An 18,141-nucleotide genomic window follows, 5' to 3' on the forward strand; every position below is an offset into this window, starting at 1 on the left:
GTAAGGTTGGAGCTCACTCGCAGATGTAACTTGGCATGGGGAAGAAATTTGAATGGTGGAAGCATCCATGCTTCTGAGCTAGCTAGGTGTTAGTGAGGTGCAACAGTTCTGCTTAAGTTAGTGATGGTTATGTTGTTTTTAGTCTCCCTTTGTTCTCGATAAAATTAGAATACTTCAGGTTTCTGCTTTCATCTTACACCCTAGACTATGTATGTTATGGAATGATACATGTTGATGGCCTAGGGATTGCATTTTGCTTGAAGTGCAGTAAATTTTGGATAGCGCTTTCATTTATGGCAATACTTTTAGCTAGCTGCCTGCCGAGGTGGTGGAGTGACTGTCACAACTTGTCTTCACTACTGTGGAAGCTGCGAATATGTGAGAACAGCTCACTTTTAGATGATGGTCGGTGACATGCTTTTGCTGGCCCAATGAGACCTTGTAAGTTTTTTGAATAAGTGTGATGTTGCAAGTTATTTCAAGTGAATATAGTCAGTCATGTGGTAGCTGCTTAACCTCAGTTTAGAGATGCTGTAGTAGCCCTCGTGCACTCTTCAGTGATCAGTTGGCTGATGTTTTTGTGTAACTGGCGGCATTGATATTCTTCAAGGCACTTAAATGGGCTAGTTGGATCTTCAACAAGGTTAGCGCAGAGACAATGGGACAAAAGAAAGTGCCAGTGTTGTATAAAATGTTGCTTTCTTTTGTCCCATTATGTTTGCGCTAACCTTGATAAAAAATTGATATTCTGCTTGCTAGAGTGGTTTTGTAGCTGGGCTACTTTTTATTTTCGCAAAATAGGATATATTCTTAAGTTCGGCAGTTTTTCAGAAATTGTTTACTCAGATTTTCTCGACACGTAGCTGTGACCACTCCATGTTTGCTGGTGTGCACTGCTGTCACTTGAGAGCGCTTGAAATCTCGATAGTGCTCTTTACTATGGTGCTCTCGGTAGTCTACTCGGTGGCCATTGAAGCTGCGTGTAGGCTGCCGTGGTGGCTCGGTGGTTATGGTGCTCGGCTGCTGACCTGAAAGACCTGGGTTCGATCCCAGCCACGGTGGTCACATTTCAGTGGTGAAATGCTGGAGGCCCGTGTACTGGCAATGTCAGTGCATGTTAAAGTTCCCGGGGTGGTTGAAATTATCCGGAGCTCTGCACTGCGGCTTCTCTCATAGCCTGAGTCGCTTTGGGACATTAAGCACTGTAAACCAAAACCAATTCTTCACTGTTGTGTGGTTATTTTGAAACGTTTATTTTGTTTTTGGTGGGAGACTTGGAAAACATGCGCAAGGCTGTTTGGGCCACGTATTTACACATATTTGCTACAGATAGTGATGCCTATTGCATGCTATGTTCGAAAGACTGCGGCACTGCGGACTAAAGTCAAATGATGAATGAGCCTTTTGTATGTGAATACTTGTCCAGATCAGTTTGTTCTTCATGCCAAGTCTGTTTTCCACCGACTAGCACGGCTGCAACTTCTCAATAGGTGTCTCCACAAACGAACCCAAAATGCCTGCAAGTCATTTAAGCATGTAGCTTGGAAGCACACGCCAAAGAAGTGCATTCGAAGGAAGGCATTCTCTGTTCTTAGACACAGCACTCAAATTCAGTGATTGCAGAATGGTCATAGTTAACAGGCTTTGATATTCTTAATGACATTCCAAGGCATTTGGCATTTTGCCGGGATGCTACATCGTGATACGATTGTGTGTGGTGGACCGTCATCAAAAGAACTCTGAGTGATGTGCAGAACATATCTGAGGCTACAGTAGCAAACTGAGAAGTAAAGGAGCGTAAAATTCACACTAGGTACTGACTACATGGCTAGTGGCTACTAATAAGTTTTGGTGCATGCTGTTCCTGCCAAAAAAATTCAAGTAAATATTTTTTTTTGTCTTTTGCCCTATATATCTCAAGTCATCATTATTTGTTACGTTTGACACATTCTCGGAAAAACCAGGGAAGATAAAAGGCTGATCTTTTCTCCAGTTTGATCTTCACAGTGATGAAAAGCTACTGAATTAGAATGGTACATATCTATGCAGTAGGCCTTTTTCTAGGAGCTTTATTATATGAAAAGACACAAGAAATGTGTGCTTTTAAAAAAGAAATTTCAAAGAGGTAAATATTTGCTGCAAAACAATTGTTCAAGTTACTGTGACAACTTTCCTGTGGAAAATGCACATTATCTTTTGTGGAATCTTGAAGTGATAAAAAATATGAACGGTGATAGTATATTGCTTGGTATTGATAAACTGACATGTGCATTTCTGCATGCTCTATGGTGGCTCTTTACAAGTGCTTGACCGAATATAGTGTACTGTAGTAGACATATAGTAGGCTATAGTAGACATTTGGGGGCTCAAGCCTGGATGGGCACCGTTGTAATGGTCCATTTTCTTTCGTGTCCCAGGTGGCTCTACTGTTGCAAGGATTTGCTTTATGTTCTTATCATGGAAGGTTCTTGCATTAGGCCTGCATGGGATGGTGGGCATGGTTTTTTTTCTCAGGATTTAGTGTACCAACTATCTGCTGTCAGTTGTAAGCACTTTCAGGGCATGTAATAATGACCGAAAAGGGTGTGCATGTGCTGATCAGAAGTGGAAAGTACGTAGGCGTTTAACTGTTTTCTTCAGATCAAGCAGTGAGCTTGCACTTGGTTTACAATGAAATTCAAGGAGTGCATACATTGTTGCCACTTAATCGTGAACTAGGAGCTGGCTCTGGAGCCACTGCTCATATCTGTAACACACTGCAACCTTTGAGCTTTAAATTAAAATTCATAAAATTTCGGATTGGGCAGTGGTGCAAAATGGTTGGTAAGCCTGGTGCGTATGGGGCGCAGACCTTTGGTGCTGAGCACGAGCCCTGACCAGTGCTTCTGTTTGGACACTTGCAGGTGTGCCGTTTCCGCCGAGCCACAAGCTGACTCTGAGCGAGGTGTTTGAAGCAAAGAGTGGCAAGCCACGGATCGAGGCCCTGAAGCAACACTTTGTGCTCGAGGGGCGCATTGAGGAAGCAGCCGCCTTGCGCATCATCAATGAAGGGGCTGCGCTTCTGCGCCAGGAGAAGACCATGATCGACATTGAAGCCCCCGTTACGGGTATGGCCTCTGCGGCTGCTGCCATTTCTGTTCATGCCTGCTTGCTCAGTGGAGACATTGCGAGCAGTTAGCAACTAGTGGACAGTCAGTGGTACAGTGTTGTAGTTTGGCAGCTTCTTCCACATCCAAAGGTACAAGAACAGCTTCATATTCTTAGCACTTTTTGTTTGCGTGCTTTCTTTTTTGGCGTAACTAGTGCTTAATGTGGAGGCTCATTTTTGTGGCTTTTTATTGGAACGGCAGCAATGAAATGAACTGCTGTGCAGGGATGTTTTGGTATGCATGGTAGAGTAAACCACCATGTAAATGTACAAACGCCAGAATGCTTTCCTATCCAAAGGTTAGTATTTGAAATTATTGTATGTGTCAAACAGTGCATGTCCTTTCAAAAGTGTAACTGGAAAGTGTACGAGTGTTGCACACTCCTGCACATTTATACTAATTCACAGAATACTGATGCGTTGAGAAGCATGCCACACTACACCCTCACAAAGTGGACTCTTTTTAAACTGTGGTGTTTTGTCATTTTTGGATGCTTTAGTTGTCTTTTCATGTTTTCTCATGTGTTAGGAGCTGTCTTTTTACTTAATTTAATTTTCAAAATGTTTATTGATGCGAAAACTATCTTTAACAAGCTTATTTATTGTTTTAATATTTCAACACTTACCGGAAACCAGTCAACAGTTCATATACTCTAAGAAAACGTGATAGAAATATTGAAATCAATTGAATAATAGTTGGCCAGTGCTGCATTCGATACAGAACTTCAACTTGTACTGCACCATTCGTTTACTTCTAGTACATTGAGTGGTTTCAGATTTGTATTACAGATTGTGTGAGTTGTGGACAGCACACTTGCTGAGAAGATTTATTGAAAGCTATAGGCTCAGAAGATGACATGAATGTTGAAAACAACACGTGATTTGCTTTATACTTTTCCTAATTTTATAACGTAGAGAGAAAGATTTCCTCTCTACCACGCTTCCCGTTGCAGTCGCCTTCCATATATATAGGCGTATGTGTGAAATTAAATTGCTCCTAGTGGCAATTTCACTGCCTTCTTATAGCAGAACTTACAGGCCTTCAACCATAGTGCATATTGGCACTGTGTTAATGTGATCATAGTCCTAACCTGTTCACATTTTTTTCAGTAAAGGAAAAGCATTGTTCTTGTGGTTTTGGTTTTGCATAGTCCCAGCATGTGCCGAATTCACCAAATAGACCACAGTGTCAACTTAGGAGCAGACTCTACTTTCCCTTATGATTGCTTCTCATCCTAATGGCTGTGAGAAAAATCAAGTAGCAGCGAAGCAGGCAGCATCTGGAGCACATTGTCTGTGTAGCTTGGTGTAGTTTAGTCCATCAGCTCTGTCACATGTTGGTGTAATGTTTGACTAACTTTGAAAATATATGAAATAATTATTTCCTTTAATTTTGCTTTTAATTAAAACATTGCAGTTTGTGCATCTCTAATGCTTACAAAGACATGTTTTCAAGTCATGTCTGTCACATGCTGCTGCACTTTAGAAAACATACATCAGTCTTATCTTTCTTTGGGGCACATATTGAGTACGAACCAAATACTTTGAGTATTTGATTCGAATTCGATCGAGCCCCTTGAAAATTTGGGCTCTTTCTTAAGTTACCGTTTGCACACCTCTTAGTCATGTGCTTAATTTTGAGCCATTGTAGAGTGGCTTTCTGGTGGTGCATTTTGTGTCTGTTTTTGTTGATGGCTTGGGAAAAAAAGGCAGTGATCTGTGCTCCTGCTAACAGTGACTGTTGTCTGTGGGCAGAATTGCTACTTAAGGGGGGAGAGGGGTGTGCCTGTAACAGTGGTTAACTTCTGAATCATTTGGCATTCCAATTAGGAGTGAATAGCAAGTGCAGCCCACCTTCATCCCGAGCCTGAAGCCCTGGAACTTTTGTTTTAGCTCTGTCTTGGCTGATTCATATTCGCAGTACTACTGGCTGCCATCGCCATGATTGATGAGCGTGTCTTGTGTGGATAACAAAGCAGGAGCGCATACACGCAGAGCTGCCCTTGTCACTCCTAGGGCTCTTGAGCCGTCCTGTCTAGTCGGGGGTCGTGACGCATCCAGTGAATCACTGACTCGGATGCCTGCAGTTGCGTGGCTAAGGGGGTGTGTGTTATGGGCAGTGTCAGTGCAAAAATGAATGTACTAGGGGGCGCCTTGGAGCTTCTCTTAAAGGTTAATGCTTTAACAAAAATTGCCCATCTTCTGAGCAGTGCAGTCAACATGTTTGGCTTACCTGGGGTAGATACAGGGTTGAGAGATCAAATAGGTCTGCTGGGACAAACCTGTGTTTCCGTAGTCTCTAGTTGTACAAACTTTCTCTGTCTTAATGCATCTTTTTGCTTTGATGTCCTGTTCATCAGGCAGCTTTCTCTGAAATTATGGATTTTTTTCAGGCTAATCATGACCAATTGTGAGCCTTGCTCGATCAAGCCATACTTGTTTTCGTGAGGCTGCTTGACTGCCCTTCTGAGCACTGGAGGTCTTGGGCTTCACTTGTAGGCACTCTACCCTTATTTGTTTGCAAAGCACATTACATTACTGATATTGCTCAAGGTTTCCTTTATTTTTCATGTTTGACTAAATTGGCCCTGGTTCATTGAAAAGAGCAGTACTGTATTTGTGTGTGGAAGCCAAACGTGGATGTGTGGTGTTAATCCTTTTTGGTCATCTGTCAGGCCTCGTCCGGCAGAAGAAAAGTGTGCGTCCAGTCAATTCTTGGCAACGGCCCGACACAGCTTTTTGCCTGCAATTTCTGTAGGGAAAACTGCGTGCCATATGGTTGAAGTTATTGTAGCCTGCAAATTGGTTATTTGGCTTTCCTTCCGTGGATAGCAGCACCATACTGATGCAAAAATGTTTTTTGATCATATACTTTTAGAAAATTGCAGCATGACTTCCATTCCAGCAGGAGCGCGTTATGGAAAGTTCTCTAATGACTTTGTAGAAATTGAAGATGACTTCAGTGACGAAGACAGCTAGGTGCCTCCTTCGACAAGGGTTGCGCGCTGTTTGCAGTGACAGAATGATAAAAGGGAAATGTATTTTTTTTTTTGCAAGACATGCGAGAGGAAGCCTGGCCTCCATTCAGGAGAGTGCTTCGAGAGGTACCACACTCTTAAGAAGTTCCGCTGAGGCCGTAGCAAAGCTGAAAAAAAAAATGCTTTAAATAAGTGTTTATAATAAAATCATGATGTGGCACCCCCCCCCCCCCCCCCCCCCCCCCTTTTTTTTTGCGAGGGGCAAGAAGGCCTTAAGGAATGCTGACTGGTGCACTAGTCACTAAGGAAAGTACGCCTGACTGGAAAGGGTTAAGGGGGGACCCAGCCCAACTTTTATATTAATTGCATGCATGCAGTTGCCCCACATGAATAATTGCCGCAATCAGATCGATAAGGTTTCTTGGAACTTATTTACCACATACTGGAAAGTGAGAGCTAAGGATCACGGCATGCTATAGCTTACTGGTAGGGTGGATTTTCTTTGCCGGCCACTTGAAGTTGCGTTTCTGTTGAGTTTGATGTGAGTATTACTGAATACTTGTTCACTCCATGGCTGGTGAATTGCTTATTCCTTCATTTGCATTAATTATGACCTTATCTAGTTGTGTAAGGCGTCTGTGAAAGACCTGGAGTCAATTGCTGCATGCGTTTTGTCAAGTTATGCGCGTTTCTTAAGCTGTTGCTTTCTTGTTGTTCTTCAGTTAGTAGTTAAGCATGCCGTGAAAGCAGGAAGGCCCTAGGGAACAATATGTGGAAAGTACTATTCTCGGGGCATATAGGTTGCTGCCGAGCTGGGCTGCAAACCATTGCAAAAATGACTTCTGTCAGAGAGCATCGAGATTAGCTTAGGCACTTGAATTGTTTGTCTATAATTTAACAATGGCTGTTTTCATTCTGGGGTGCAGTTGCTATGCTGCTCATTGTTTGAAAAAGTATTTAACATGGCTACAGGACTACACAGCAACAACTTCAGAGAACAGCTGCACAATCTTCAAAAATGAACAGCCTTCAATGGCTCAGTGGTTTGGGTGCTCGGCTACCGAGCCGGAGTTCCCGGATTTGAACCTGGTCGCAGCGGCTGCGTTTCGATGGAGGCGGAATACGAAAGGTGCCCGTGTGCTGTGTGATGTCAGTGCACATTGAAGATCCCCGGGTGGTCAGAATTATTCTGGAGCCTTCCACTATGGCACCTCTTTCTCTCTCTTCTTCCACTGTCGCCTTCCTTCTCTTTAGCACGGTTCAGGTGTCTGCCAAGACAATTACTGCGCTGTTTACTTTCCTCAGTAACCAATTTTCCAACTTTCCCAGCTTCCCATCCCAATACGATATTTGTTGTTTGAGGTCCAGTTCACAGTTGAGAAAATTTATTGCGTTCACCTTTTTGTATCCTATTTCATACCCATACTTTTAACAGCGATGCAGAAGTGTGAGTGAACTGGCATGAAGCATGCAGAAAACAATGTTTTTTTTTTCCTCGACAGTAGTCGGGTGGCAGGTACGTAGACCTCAAGCATGAGATTTTTTTTAAGGGTGCAGGCAAGGAAAGTCCCGTAAAGCCTAAGATTGGGAGTGGTAGAAATGGTCAGAGGTTTATTTTTTTTTTAACCATTTCCTGCTTTATGCAAGCATCTTATACCTTTGTAAGTGCATCAGTGAAACGTAAGGCTGTCTGTCACAGCGGTTTGTTCTATACATGGGCAGATACCAGGTGTCATGTTGGATTTGCTTTTGTAAATGATGCTAGCTGGCTCAAAATCGATGCAAAAGCTTTCAGACGAAAAATATGCTGTTTTGCCAGTAGGAAGGCAAACTGCGGGCTGGATGTGTTTGTTTTCAGAGCTGTCTGGCACTCACTGGCAGTAAGCAGAATTTCGGATTTGTAGCTTTAATTTAAAGGCTTGGGATGCTGTCAGGCAAAACTTGGAAAAGGTGCCCATGTTATGTGAAGGGAGATCAGCAGGATGTATTTATATTGTCTGCCCTTGGGACCTGCCTTGTCCTTCAGTGAATATTTGATAGTCTGAAAGTCAATCTGTATGGTGTGTCCATGACAGCTATGGCTGGGCATTGTGGCATCTTCCATTGCTGCATGAGTTTTGAGGTACAAAAAAAAAAGCCAAGGTTATCGTCAGCAACTGCCTCTAAAGTACATTATCACTGGCATAATGTTTTGCTTAATATGTTTGCTGTTTTAGGGCAGTAACATCATGGGTGCATCAGGGTGGGTGTTTGTTTGCGAAGCAGTTGACACCCAGCACAGGGCTTGGCGAGCTTCCAAATGAGCGTGTCTGATAAAGGGGCACGTTGGCATGGCCTAGAAGCATCGGGCCACCATGAGCGTGCGGTGCCCAGAGCCTATTTCTGACCTGGCAGTCTGTGGAGGCACCCAAAATCTGCAACCACGACAGCAGTCTGCCGGGCATCAGTTTAACTTGTTGCCTGTGGAGTCTTACACTGTGGGGGCATAGGGTTCAAGGGAAGTGCCGATGGTGTGTGCATTTTGGGTATTCCATTTCAGACCTCACCCAAACACTAGTTGCAGGCGTAATTTTTGTCGTGGGTTTATTCATATTGTTGCTGTTACATTTTGTGCCGTTGAAAGCTTAGTCGGAGGGAATAAATGGTGCCTAAGGCATCATTTAGGTGTTGGAGGTGCTGCTCTGCTTATATGGACAACCATAATGTTAAATTTATTACTAAGTTCGTTATATGTAGGGGTCGGACTTTTCGGTTTGAACAAAAAAAAAAAATATAAAAGTATGCTGTATTCAGTTTCCGAAATTCTGTTTTAACCAAAAAAGGTTAGTATTTTTGGCTTGCAAGGCATAGCTATGTGGCTGCAGAATGCGAGACACTCACTTAAAGTTGAAAATTAACTAAGTAGGAAAGCCAGGGGCATGATGCGACGATGGCATTGTAGGATAAGCAGCGCTGTTGTGCGATTTGAGCTATTGCTCCGCTAGCTTACATGCCTCTGCAGACCAGGAAGCATCATCTCTTCACCGTCTTCTAGCTAAGCACTGTTTCTTCACTATCATCACCTGCTTAGAGCAGTTGGTTGGTTAATTAGATTAATCAAATGCATGTAGGACATTCACACGAAACCGCAAGGGGTGTCACGAAAAAGTATGTTTTGGCTATCGCGATGACTGAGTGGCAGTTGCATCACTGCCATCAACACACACACACCACGTGATGCCCCACCCTCGCGCTCAATGAAGTGTGACAACTATGTGATAAGCCAATGATAACCTAGTTCTTAGAAGTAAACTTCCACTTCCATTTTTTTTCTGCCAGCTATCTCATTTAACTTGAGTTGCTTTTTTAATGAGGTTAGCAATTTTTTCAAGCACAGTTCTATGTATTACCATTTGCATGCTAATTACTGGTAAATAGTTCAGTATAACAAAAATACCGAGATAGACTTTAAATGACTTTTGACCACACAGAATTGCTACATTAGTTACCGAAAAAAGTCGGTTCTTCAGTCGTCGAAAATAATATTCCCCCGAAAAAAAAAAGAACGAAAGTAGCCAAAAAATCCAAACGCTAGTTATAGGGAACTGCAGTCTGTTCTGCGAGGCATGATTTTTTGTGCCATTAAAGGTGCTTGGTATTGAAGTTGTCAGAGGGGCAGCTTATATGGCCAGAGGCTAAATGACTAGATGAATAAACCAAATAATTTGAGTGCGCTCTCTTTTAGTGCCTGTGAGTGCTGCTGCCATCTTGCTGTCATTATCAGCTAACAAAACGTGGCCTAGGCACGGTGGCCAAAAAGTGCATCTAAGATAAAGGGAAAAGCTTGGTTAGATGTTCACACAGCTTGTGTGCATGACCTTCTACAGCATAGAAGCTTGCTTGTGTTGTGAAAGCTGTGATGCTATTATGAGTTGGCTATGTGCTACAATGCTCTCAAAACACTTCTTTGAAGGACAGTCAGGAATATTGGGAATGGATGTTTAGTGCCTGTTTTGTTCAACAAGCTGCTCCTATTTTTTGCTAAAACTTTGGAGCAAATGGAATTGAGCCCAATAGCAAATGGAAATGAGCCCAGCATTGATAACTGTTGCCAGAATAATAGAGTACACTTTGGCAATCAAACTGCTCTCATGCATTGAGTAGTGAAAATTGAGGGGTGTTCGATACTTATCTAGTAAATGCTGCTTGTACAGAAATTTAGCAAGTGTGGTCTGTATTATTCTGGGAACAGCAGTACCCAGAATACAAATTGCGCCCAAAAGTTTTGTGGTTGGCTCTGGTAGTTGGCCGTTTTCACAAATTGTTACATTCCTTGGTGTGCACCAGCAAAAAACTGCAGCAAACAGTATTCCTGAATGCAGGAAAAGGAAAAAAGTTCAATAACCAGTTTATTGTGTTGCCCTCAATTATTATTAGGCATTTTCTGTATTCACTGGAATTAGTAAAAAAAATCCTTAGAAAAATTAGGGATGCTGATCAGGTACTTTGTAATTATGGGAGTGGTTTTTCTTCTGCATTCCATCTGCTTGACAATAGCCATACTATTGCTGGGTATCATGGCATCTATACAATACTTCCAATGCCTGCCTTTCGCATTTTGCCCGAAAGGTGGGCTCACCTTAGCTCGGATTTTGTTAAATGGCATGGTGAAATCTGTTCTTTTTAAGGCAATTGACACTTGCTTTAATCTCGTTTTTTGCTTTTTAATTGGCCAGGCAAGATACATTCCTTTTGCGGTGGCGGCTGTCATACCTTCTGCCGACAGGCCCAACATGTGCGAACTGCTCATAAAAATGTCAGCGGCATTCAAGTAATCCTTTTTGGCTTTCAGTAAGCTTTGGTATAGTCTTAGTGGAAATAGGAAATGTAGATTGTGCTGTGGGCTTTTGCAACATGGCTTGCTGCTCTGCACTTGCAGTTTGAGGTACATGATGAGTGCTTGCAGTGGTCATATTTTTTGCCTCGGGGATGAAAATTGACTTTGAAAAGAGACCTGCAAGGCCTGAGTGTATGTGGCTTCATTTGTTGTATATTACACTGGAGCTTAGTATTATGAGGCTGTGCCATTTACTTCAGTCAACCATGAATATTACTAGTCCGCGGATATGGTGTACTACCATTGAGTGTAGTTTGTTGTCTGTATTGTTAGGCTGTTTTACAAGTGAGCATGTAAATGATATTCCTGTTGAAATTATACGAGTGGTTAGATGGCTATGCTGCTTCAGCTCTTCTGTGTCTTAAATGAAACTAAACAGGGACTCCTAGCGCTAATGTACGATGGATTATTTCTAGCAAACACCTTCGGTCCGCACCTTATTTGCTTGTTATCATTGAGTCATGATTACCATTACTGTGGCCATATGAGGATCTTTCATTTTCATCTTTTTTTGCTGAATTTTTTTGGAGGAAAATTCGGCTTTGGAAGGAACAATTTCATAGTATGGATTTTTCAGGTTATCTTTGACAATGGTAACAATTTACTGGTAGTGGTCATTGTGATATGGTGCCTAAATGTTCTACTTTAGCTTATTTTTATAAGTAATAAGTAGCAGCTACTTTCTGCCAAAAACCTGTTTGCCAAATGAGATGTGTTCTTATTTGTTATAACTGTTGCATGAGATACATTATTGGCCTATGCACAAACATCTGCAAATACTGCGGAAACATCAAACATTGCAGTGGCCATTTGAAGCAAACAACAGCATCTGAACAGGGCATCATTAGTATGGGTAACACTTCATACAATGATGCAAATAAGATGCCAGGCTATTACTTGCATTCTGGTCACTCGCTCCTAATGCCTACTGCTCAGTCTTATCCCGAGTTGAAGCCATGCTTTGGATAAGAAGTGGGAAAAGAGGTTTAAAAGCAGCAACAAATGGTAATAGGAAACATCATTCTAGATTAGGTTCGACATACTCACTGGTGTCCGTGCAGTGCCTTTAGCTTTTTAACGTGGCCAAGTACACTTTCTTCGCAACTTTTCAGGTAGAATTTGGGTTAAAGGGATACATTTGAAATCTGCTTGGTGTTTGAAGTCAGGTTCAGTTGGGCTTTACCCATAAAAATGTAGGGCTCTGGTACTAGTCTAATCTCAGCTGAGACCTGGCTGCCATTTACGAGCCATAAGGGCTTAGCCTGTAAATGTACTTTATTCAGTTTCAGAGTAAAAAAAAAAAACCTATGTATGTAATGCTGGCAGAAGATTGTGAAACCATTCATTTGAGAAATGCTTGAAGACTCTTTGAAGGCAGTTAACATTTTCAAATTTGCATAATTTGTACAGTGACTAACTTGTGCCTCATAATCACTTGTGGTATTTTGAAGGACATTATCACATTGACATCTACATTCTTCTGCAAAAGGGGTTGTTGTGTTTGTATATAATGTACTTCAGCAGTGTTACTTCCATTTTTATGTTCCCACATTGCATGTCCAATTCTTCTGTACAAAAGGTAGTGCACTACTGGAGTTCATTACACCCCTCTCAAATGTGCAAGTTCAACACACACATTGGGAGTTCACTGCAGCACCCCAGGTGATGCTTCAGACTACCCGGTGCTGAACGGGGAAGTAGAGTGTCATTCAAAGCAACAAAAATGGTGGCTGACAACCAGCAAAAGTAGATGGACAAGCAAGACCTTCTGAAAATTGATTGACTTTGTAACACAGGTAAAGCAAACTTAAATAATTAACAAAAAATAAAAGAAAAGCCGGGCCGAGCCAAGATGAGTTCCTAGCCTGTCCAGAATTCTGACATGGTGACGTGTAGAGGAGTTGCATTTGATCTCATTCCTTTGTTGCGTTGGTTTTGTTTGTTGCTATAACAATGATCTTTTAGAAACAGTGTTTGAAAAGGTAAAATAAACTTGTGAGTGCTTTTTTTTTTATTCATGACATTTTCTGCCTCTTGAGTCTGCTGGCAAGGCTACACACTCGGCCAACGAAGTGTGTTCCGTGGGCGCACTCGACTTGGAATGCACTCTTCTGCCAGTGGCACTCACTTGCGGTCTTTGGCTTTGCCAGCTTTTGTAGTGAGTGACACTCCCCATAAGTGCACTTAACACTTGCTAGGGGTATAAGCAATATTATTCTTAGTTCCAGAGGCTTTTACTAAGGAGGTGCAGAAGCTGCCCTACAAGACTTTCTTAAACATGAACAGGAATTCTGTTATGTGAAGTGACAGAAATGATGCTTTAAATATGGACAAGTGCTGTTTCTGTCGCTTAACATCGTGCACCAACTAGGCTGCCCTATTGGAACAGGAATTCTAATTGTTAACTTGTAGTCCGTGGTATTGGTGCTTACTTCACATGGTTAGCATTGCAGGGTGCTTTGTCACATTCTGCCGTATTCCAGGACAGTATGGTATCTTGGATTTTTGATCAGAAGGTACCTGAAGCTAGATATAAAAGTTTTCGATTTTGAGGAAGAACTTGTTGCAAAAAAGTCTTCAACAGTGGTGCAGTACAATTACAAAGGAAGAGATCACCTATGAATTCTATTTTTTTTTTGTCGTCATCCGATAACATTTGGTTGATCTCACACCTGAAACCAAGGCTTGTAGACTTCATCTAAACATAAAAATGGTTGTGTCATCTGGGTCAAGTCTCCAGTTACTACTATAACAGCTGTGATCTGCAAGAAACTGTGCAGTACAGTGCAGTGTAATCTTCTGCATATATGGTAATTCTCATGTGATATATTTGAGGCTTTTTGCTTGTCTAGGAAAAGGAATTTGCATGCAGTGTGGCCATCCAATGCATCAAGTGATAAAAAGCTTGCTTATCAAAGCAGTATATGTAAAAAATTCATTTCGTTTTTTAAACCTGGATAAGTGTGTCCTGTGTTTGCTTCCCTGTAAGTTTTTTTTACTCTTGTCCTCTTTTTAAAAACATTTGTGGTTTGGCTTTTGGTGTGTAGCTCCATGAGGTGGATTTATATATATACTTTCTGGAAAGGTTTAGCTGCAAGAAAGTCCCTATTGTGGGCTTCTTGTAGTATAGTTATTGTCTGCATTTCAGAAATGAAAGCAATATGTAGGGAAGTATATGTGCCAGCATGACCATGTTGTTCATTGAAGAGAGACTTCTGTCTTATCTTCAAATTGATTTCAGCTGAAAATGGGGAAGCTTGTGTGAGATAGATATGTGTCATGTGGTTCTCTGGGTGTTCGTGGTCATTTCAGAGTTCTGTAGGTAGGACAACTTTAGACTGGCAGGGCAAAAAGAACCATGAACTGGTGTCTTGTTAGATTATGATTTTGTGTGTCGTGTTTATGCATGTTGACAGTGTGTGGCGACATCCATGGCCAGTTCTACGACCTGATGAAACTGTTCGAGGTGGGTGGACCACCTGCCACCACCAAGTACCTCTTCCTCGGGGACTATGTGGATCGGGGGTACTTCAGCATTGAGGCAAGTAGCTGCTAGCCTTTGTACTACTGCATCACTCATTCTGGGCACATATGCAAGGAAAATAAAGTGCCTTACCACTACCGCTGTGCAATGGTATTGCTGCCTGTGGCTACAAATGTGGGGGCCTTCTGATAGGTTCTGTTGCGTTGGTGCATGATGATTTGATTTTAATGTTGCAAGGGCAGCTTACACCATGGCTAAAACATTGATGCAGAATGCAAGCGTAGAAAATAAAATGCACTGAAATTGGTTCCCTGACTATTTCTGCAAATAATTGCTGTTGTGTAAGTACTATAGCTGACAAATGGACAAGTAACAAGGCTGAAAATTGAGCGAGTTGGTACACATTCATAATGGAAAATTCAAGCACTACAAGCACTCCCCCTATGTGTCGTTCTTGTAGCGCTTGAATTTTCCACTATAAATGGGCAAGTAGCATATCTGATCTGAATATGATTGTATTCTTCAGTTTCTCAATGCCCTTTTCGGAAGGTTTCACTGCACATTGGGTTCCTTAAGGGTTCATTGTTTCCATTAAGTTTCATTTCCTGGTCACCTCCAATTCCCTGACAAAACCTCCAATTTTATTATCTGAATACAAAGGGATTGCATAAATTTATGAGGAAACCAGTGAGCTTTCTAAAAGCATATGAAGGAGCTTTCGAGTGGAACCTGGATTATACGACACTCCTTCATGTGACTCATAATTAGTACAGTCCTGGCAAACTCTTTTTTAGAGGTAATGCATCAAAAGTCTGCATTACATGGCATGCAATTGTACATGTTCCACCTCTTACAACACTCCATAGTTACGAAGTGCCCGTCTAAGCAGCTTTTTAGTAACAAACCGAATGCGACGAGACCCCTTATCCTCTGTTTTGAAGAAATTTTCCAGGAATTGGGTATTCTGGACACATTACCTGATGTCACCCAGAGACCCGAACCACTGCCACCTTGGTACACCTTTCCCGCTGTAGGGGACTACACAATGACACAATTTGAGAAAAAAGCAAACTTCACGTGAATACATACAAGAATTTTTGGCACTAGAGGAAAAGTACAAAGAACACACAGCATTTTATACAGACGGTTCTAAAACATCACTTTACGTCGGAAGTGCTGTGGTGCAAGACAAATGGGAAAAGGTAGTTCAGTTACCTCAGTGCGCGTCAATTTTCTCAGCTGAATGTTATGCCATTTCGGTGGCTGTATCAAAAATAGTCGAAAAGAACATTCAAAACAGCATTATCTACACGGACTCGCTGAGTGCAATCACAGCACTGAAAAGCAGAAACGTAAGGGAACCTTTAATGGGAAATATAATACATGACATAATAACTGCTGAAACACAAGGACATGAAATTAAGCTCTGTTGGATACCAAGCGATCTCGGAATTCGTGGCAATGAGAGAGCTGACACGTGCGCTGCTCAAGCTCGCCATAAGGAAGTCCAGACTGTAAATATACCCTATGCAGATTGCATGAAGTTAGTAAAAAATAAACTTACAGAAAAATGGCAGTGTACATGGAATAGTGAAGAAAATAACAAACTACATTTAGTAAAACCTATTCTGGGAGAATGGAGATCATGCAGGCATCAGGAACGTTTTATAGAAATAATTTTATGCCGCCTGCGCATCGGACACACACACCTAACACACAGCGTTCTACTGACAAAACAAGACAAACCCTTATGTGAGAAATGTGGAGATGAGCTGACAGTTAATCACATTTTATTCTCGTGCTCACAACTTGAACGGCTAAGAAAAAATATTTTATTGTTTTTTACGATGAATGCATTCCCTTCCACCCCAATTTACTTTTAGGAGATAATCCACTTGTAAGAACTTCATCTGTTTTTAATTTTCTGAAAGACGCGGCCATCTTAAACAAAATATGATATCAAATATCGCAGAACTATTAACTCTAAAAATTTTTTACCCCGTGCTTTCGCGCATTTTATGACGCACCTCATCCTTTTTCTCAGTCCTGAGAAGACGGCTGATGTCTGCATTCGATTTGATGGGCTCCTCAGTGTCCTTGTCTGGACAAGGACTTTCGCTGAGGACACCCAATTTTTGAAATAAATTATACCATGTGTTTGGCGCATGACAGCCTAAGTTGCTTATGCGCCATAAAACCCAATACAGTACAATACAATATTCAGAAGAAAACATCTTAGTAAAAGACTATATTGGCAGACTTCATGTCACCCCAGGTTATTCCTAATCAGAATTAAGGCAGGGATGTGTGCATGCCAGTGTGCTACTACGTACAGCTGACCACAGTGACTGTTAGCCGACGGTTCAGAGCGACATTCCACGGCTGTCGTTAGAAGGTGGCTCTCGCCTGGTTGCCTTTCACTGGCTTTGCTGCTTTCAGACATGCAAATCAGTTGCGCCTTTACTTTAATGGGGCATTATTGCTTTCATCATTTAAACTGGCTGCAAAATTAGATTTTACGTGATGAGGTTTACCCAATTCCAAAGTACCTTGCACTGTGGCTGCGATGCAAAGCACGCTAAGCCCTAGCGGCGCCGAGCAAACTGCGCACCACCAGTCTTCTGCCACCTGTCATGCTTGTGGGTGGCAAGTCGCTGTGAACAAGTAGGCCATTGGTGGGAGTATGCCTCAGTCTCACTTTTGTGTACCAGGAGAGTGTTATTAACATGCTGTTGTCCTTTCTAGTGCAAATTTCTAGCTCATAGCTAAACAGCATACCTGCCAACTCTTGCGATTCTTAGTAAAATGTGCAAAATTCGACCCGTATTACGATTTTACGAATCTTGCCTGAAATATTACGGAATCTAAAATTTATTTGCGATAAACGTTTAAAATTCTGTAAAAAAAAAAAAACTCTGTTGCCGGTGGTAACCTTCCGCTGCCACGAGAGAGGGATATGTATACCATCTGTGAAATGAGCACCTGGAATACTGTAGAGTAAAACTTCATCAATTCGAATTAAATAACCATTTATCCCTACTCCTCAACCTCCGTTAATTCAGATAATCTGCCGTCACAGTCCTGCCAAACGTCTCTAAGACTGTGGCGACGGGGGCTCGTTTATTCGGACGCCCAGGGGCTGGCATCGGTCAATACTGACAGGCTCCCAAAAAGTGGTGCCATGTCATGCTGTGATGACATGCACGACTAACCGATCACCCAAACATTTGTCCCCAGGCCTGAACTGCATGTTACATTTCTTATTGGCACCCCTCTGACATGCGCACAACTGCAGGTGTGTTCAGGATCAGCAGGCCCCCGCCGGTAGGCTGATAGTCTGGCCGCGTAGTTTCGTTTTTGGAGCTTCGCCGCCAGCCCTAAGCGTCGGCAGCTATCGGCTCCGCTTATCAGTCAGCCGAGCTATGCGTCATTTAGAACGACAATTGCATTGTCGCGGACATTTTTGTATGCTTACTTGTTTGTCGAAAGCATCTTAATGGCCGCTGCGGGAAGACTGAAACAGCTGCGAACGGCCCTCAATTCAGTCCGCGTGATACTTGCGTTCTTCCAGTGTGCTGAAATTCCGCGCTCGTCACGTGCTGTTCGCAGTTTGTGTGTTCCCTCACGTGCGACGCCACGTGTGAAGAAGCTTTAG

The 18,141-nt window shown here is 42.2% G+C and overlaps 1 protein-coding gene across 6 annotated transcripts in view; it reads left to right on the forward strand.

The window, feature by feature from the left end:
- The window catches only part of LOC144115869 (serine/threonine-protein phosphatase 2B catalytic subunit 2-like), a 100,330-nt gene that overhangs the window by 10,197 nt on the left and 71,992 nt on the right, over positions 1 to 18,141 (forward strand). For all 6 annotated transcript variants that reach the window (XM_077650455.1, XM_077650456.1, XM_077650457.1 and 3 more), the window contains exons 2-3: positions 2,904 to 3,107; positions 14,419 to 14,543. In XM_077650455.1, the coding sequence (XP_077506581.1) occupies positions 2,904 to 3,107; positions 14,419 to 14,543 (329 nt within the window). The remainder of the gene's footprint in view (positions 1 to 2,903; positions 3,108 to 14,418; positions 14,544 to 18,141) is intronic.

Source organism: Amblyomma americanum, chromosome 1, assembly GCF_052857255.1.
Source record: "Amblyomma americanum isolate KBUSLIRL-KWMA chromosome 1, ASM5285725v1, whole genome shotgun sequence".
In the NCBI taxonomy this organism is placed as follows: domain Eukaryota; kingdom Metazoa; phylum Arthropoda; class Arachnida; order Ixodida; family Ixodidae; genus Amblyomma; species Amblyomma americanum.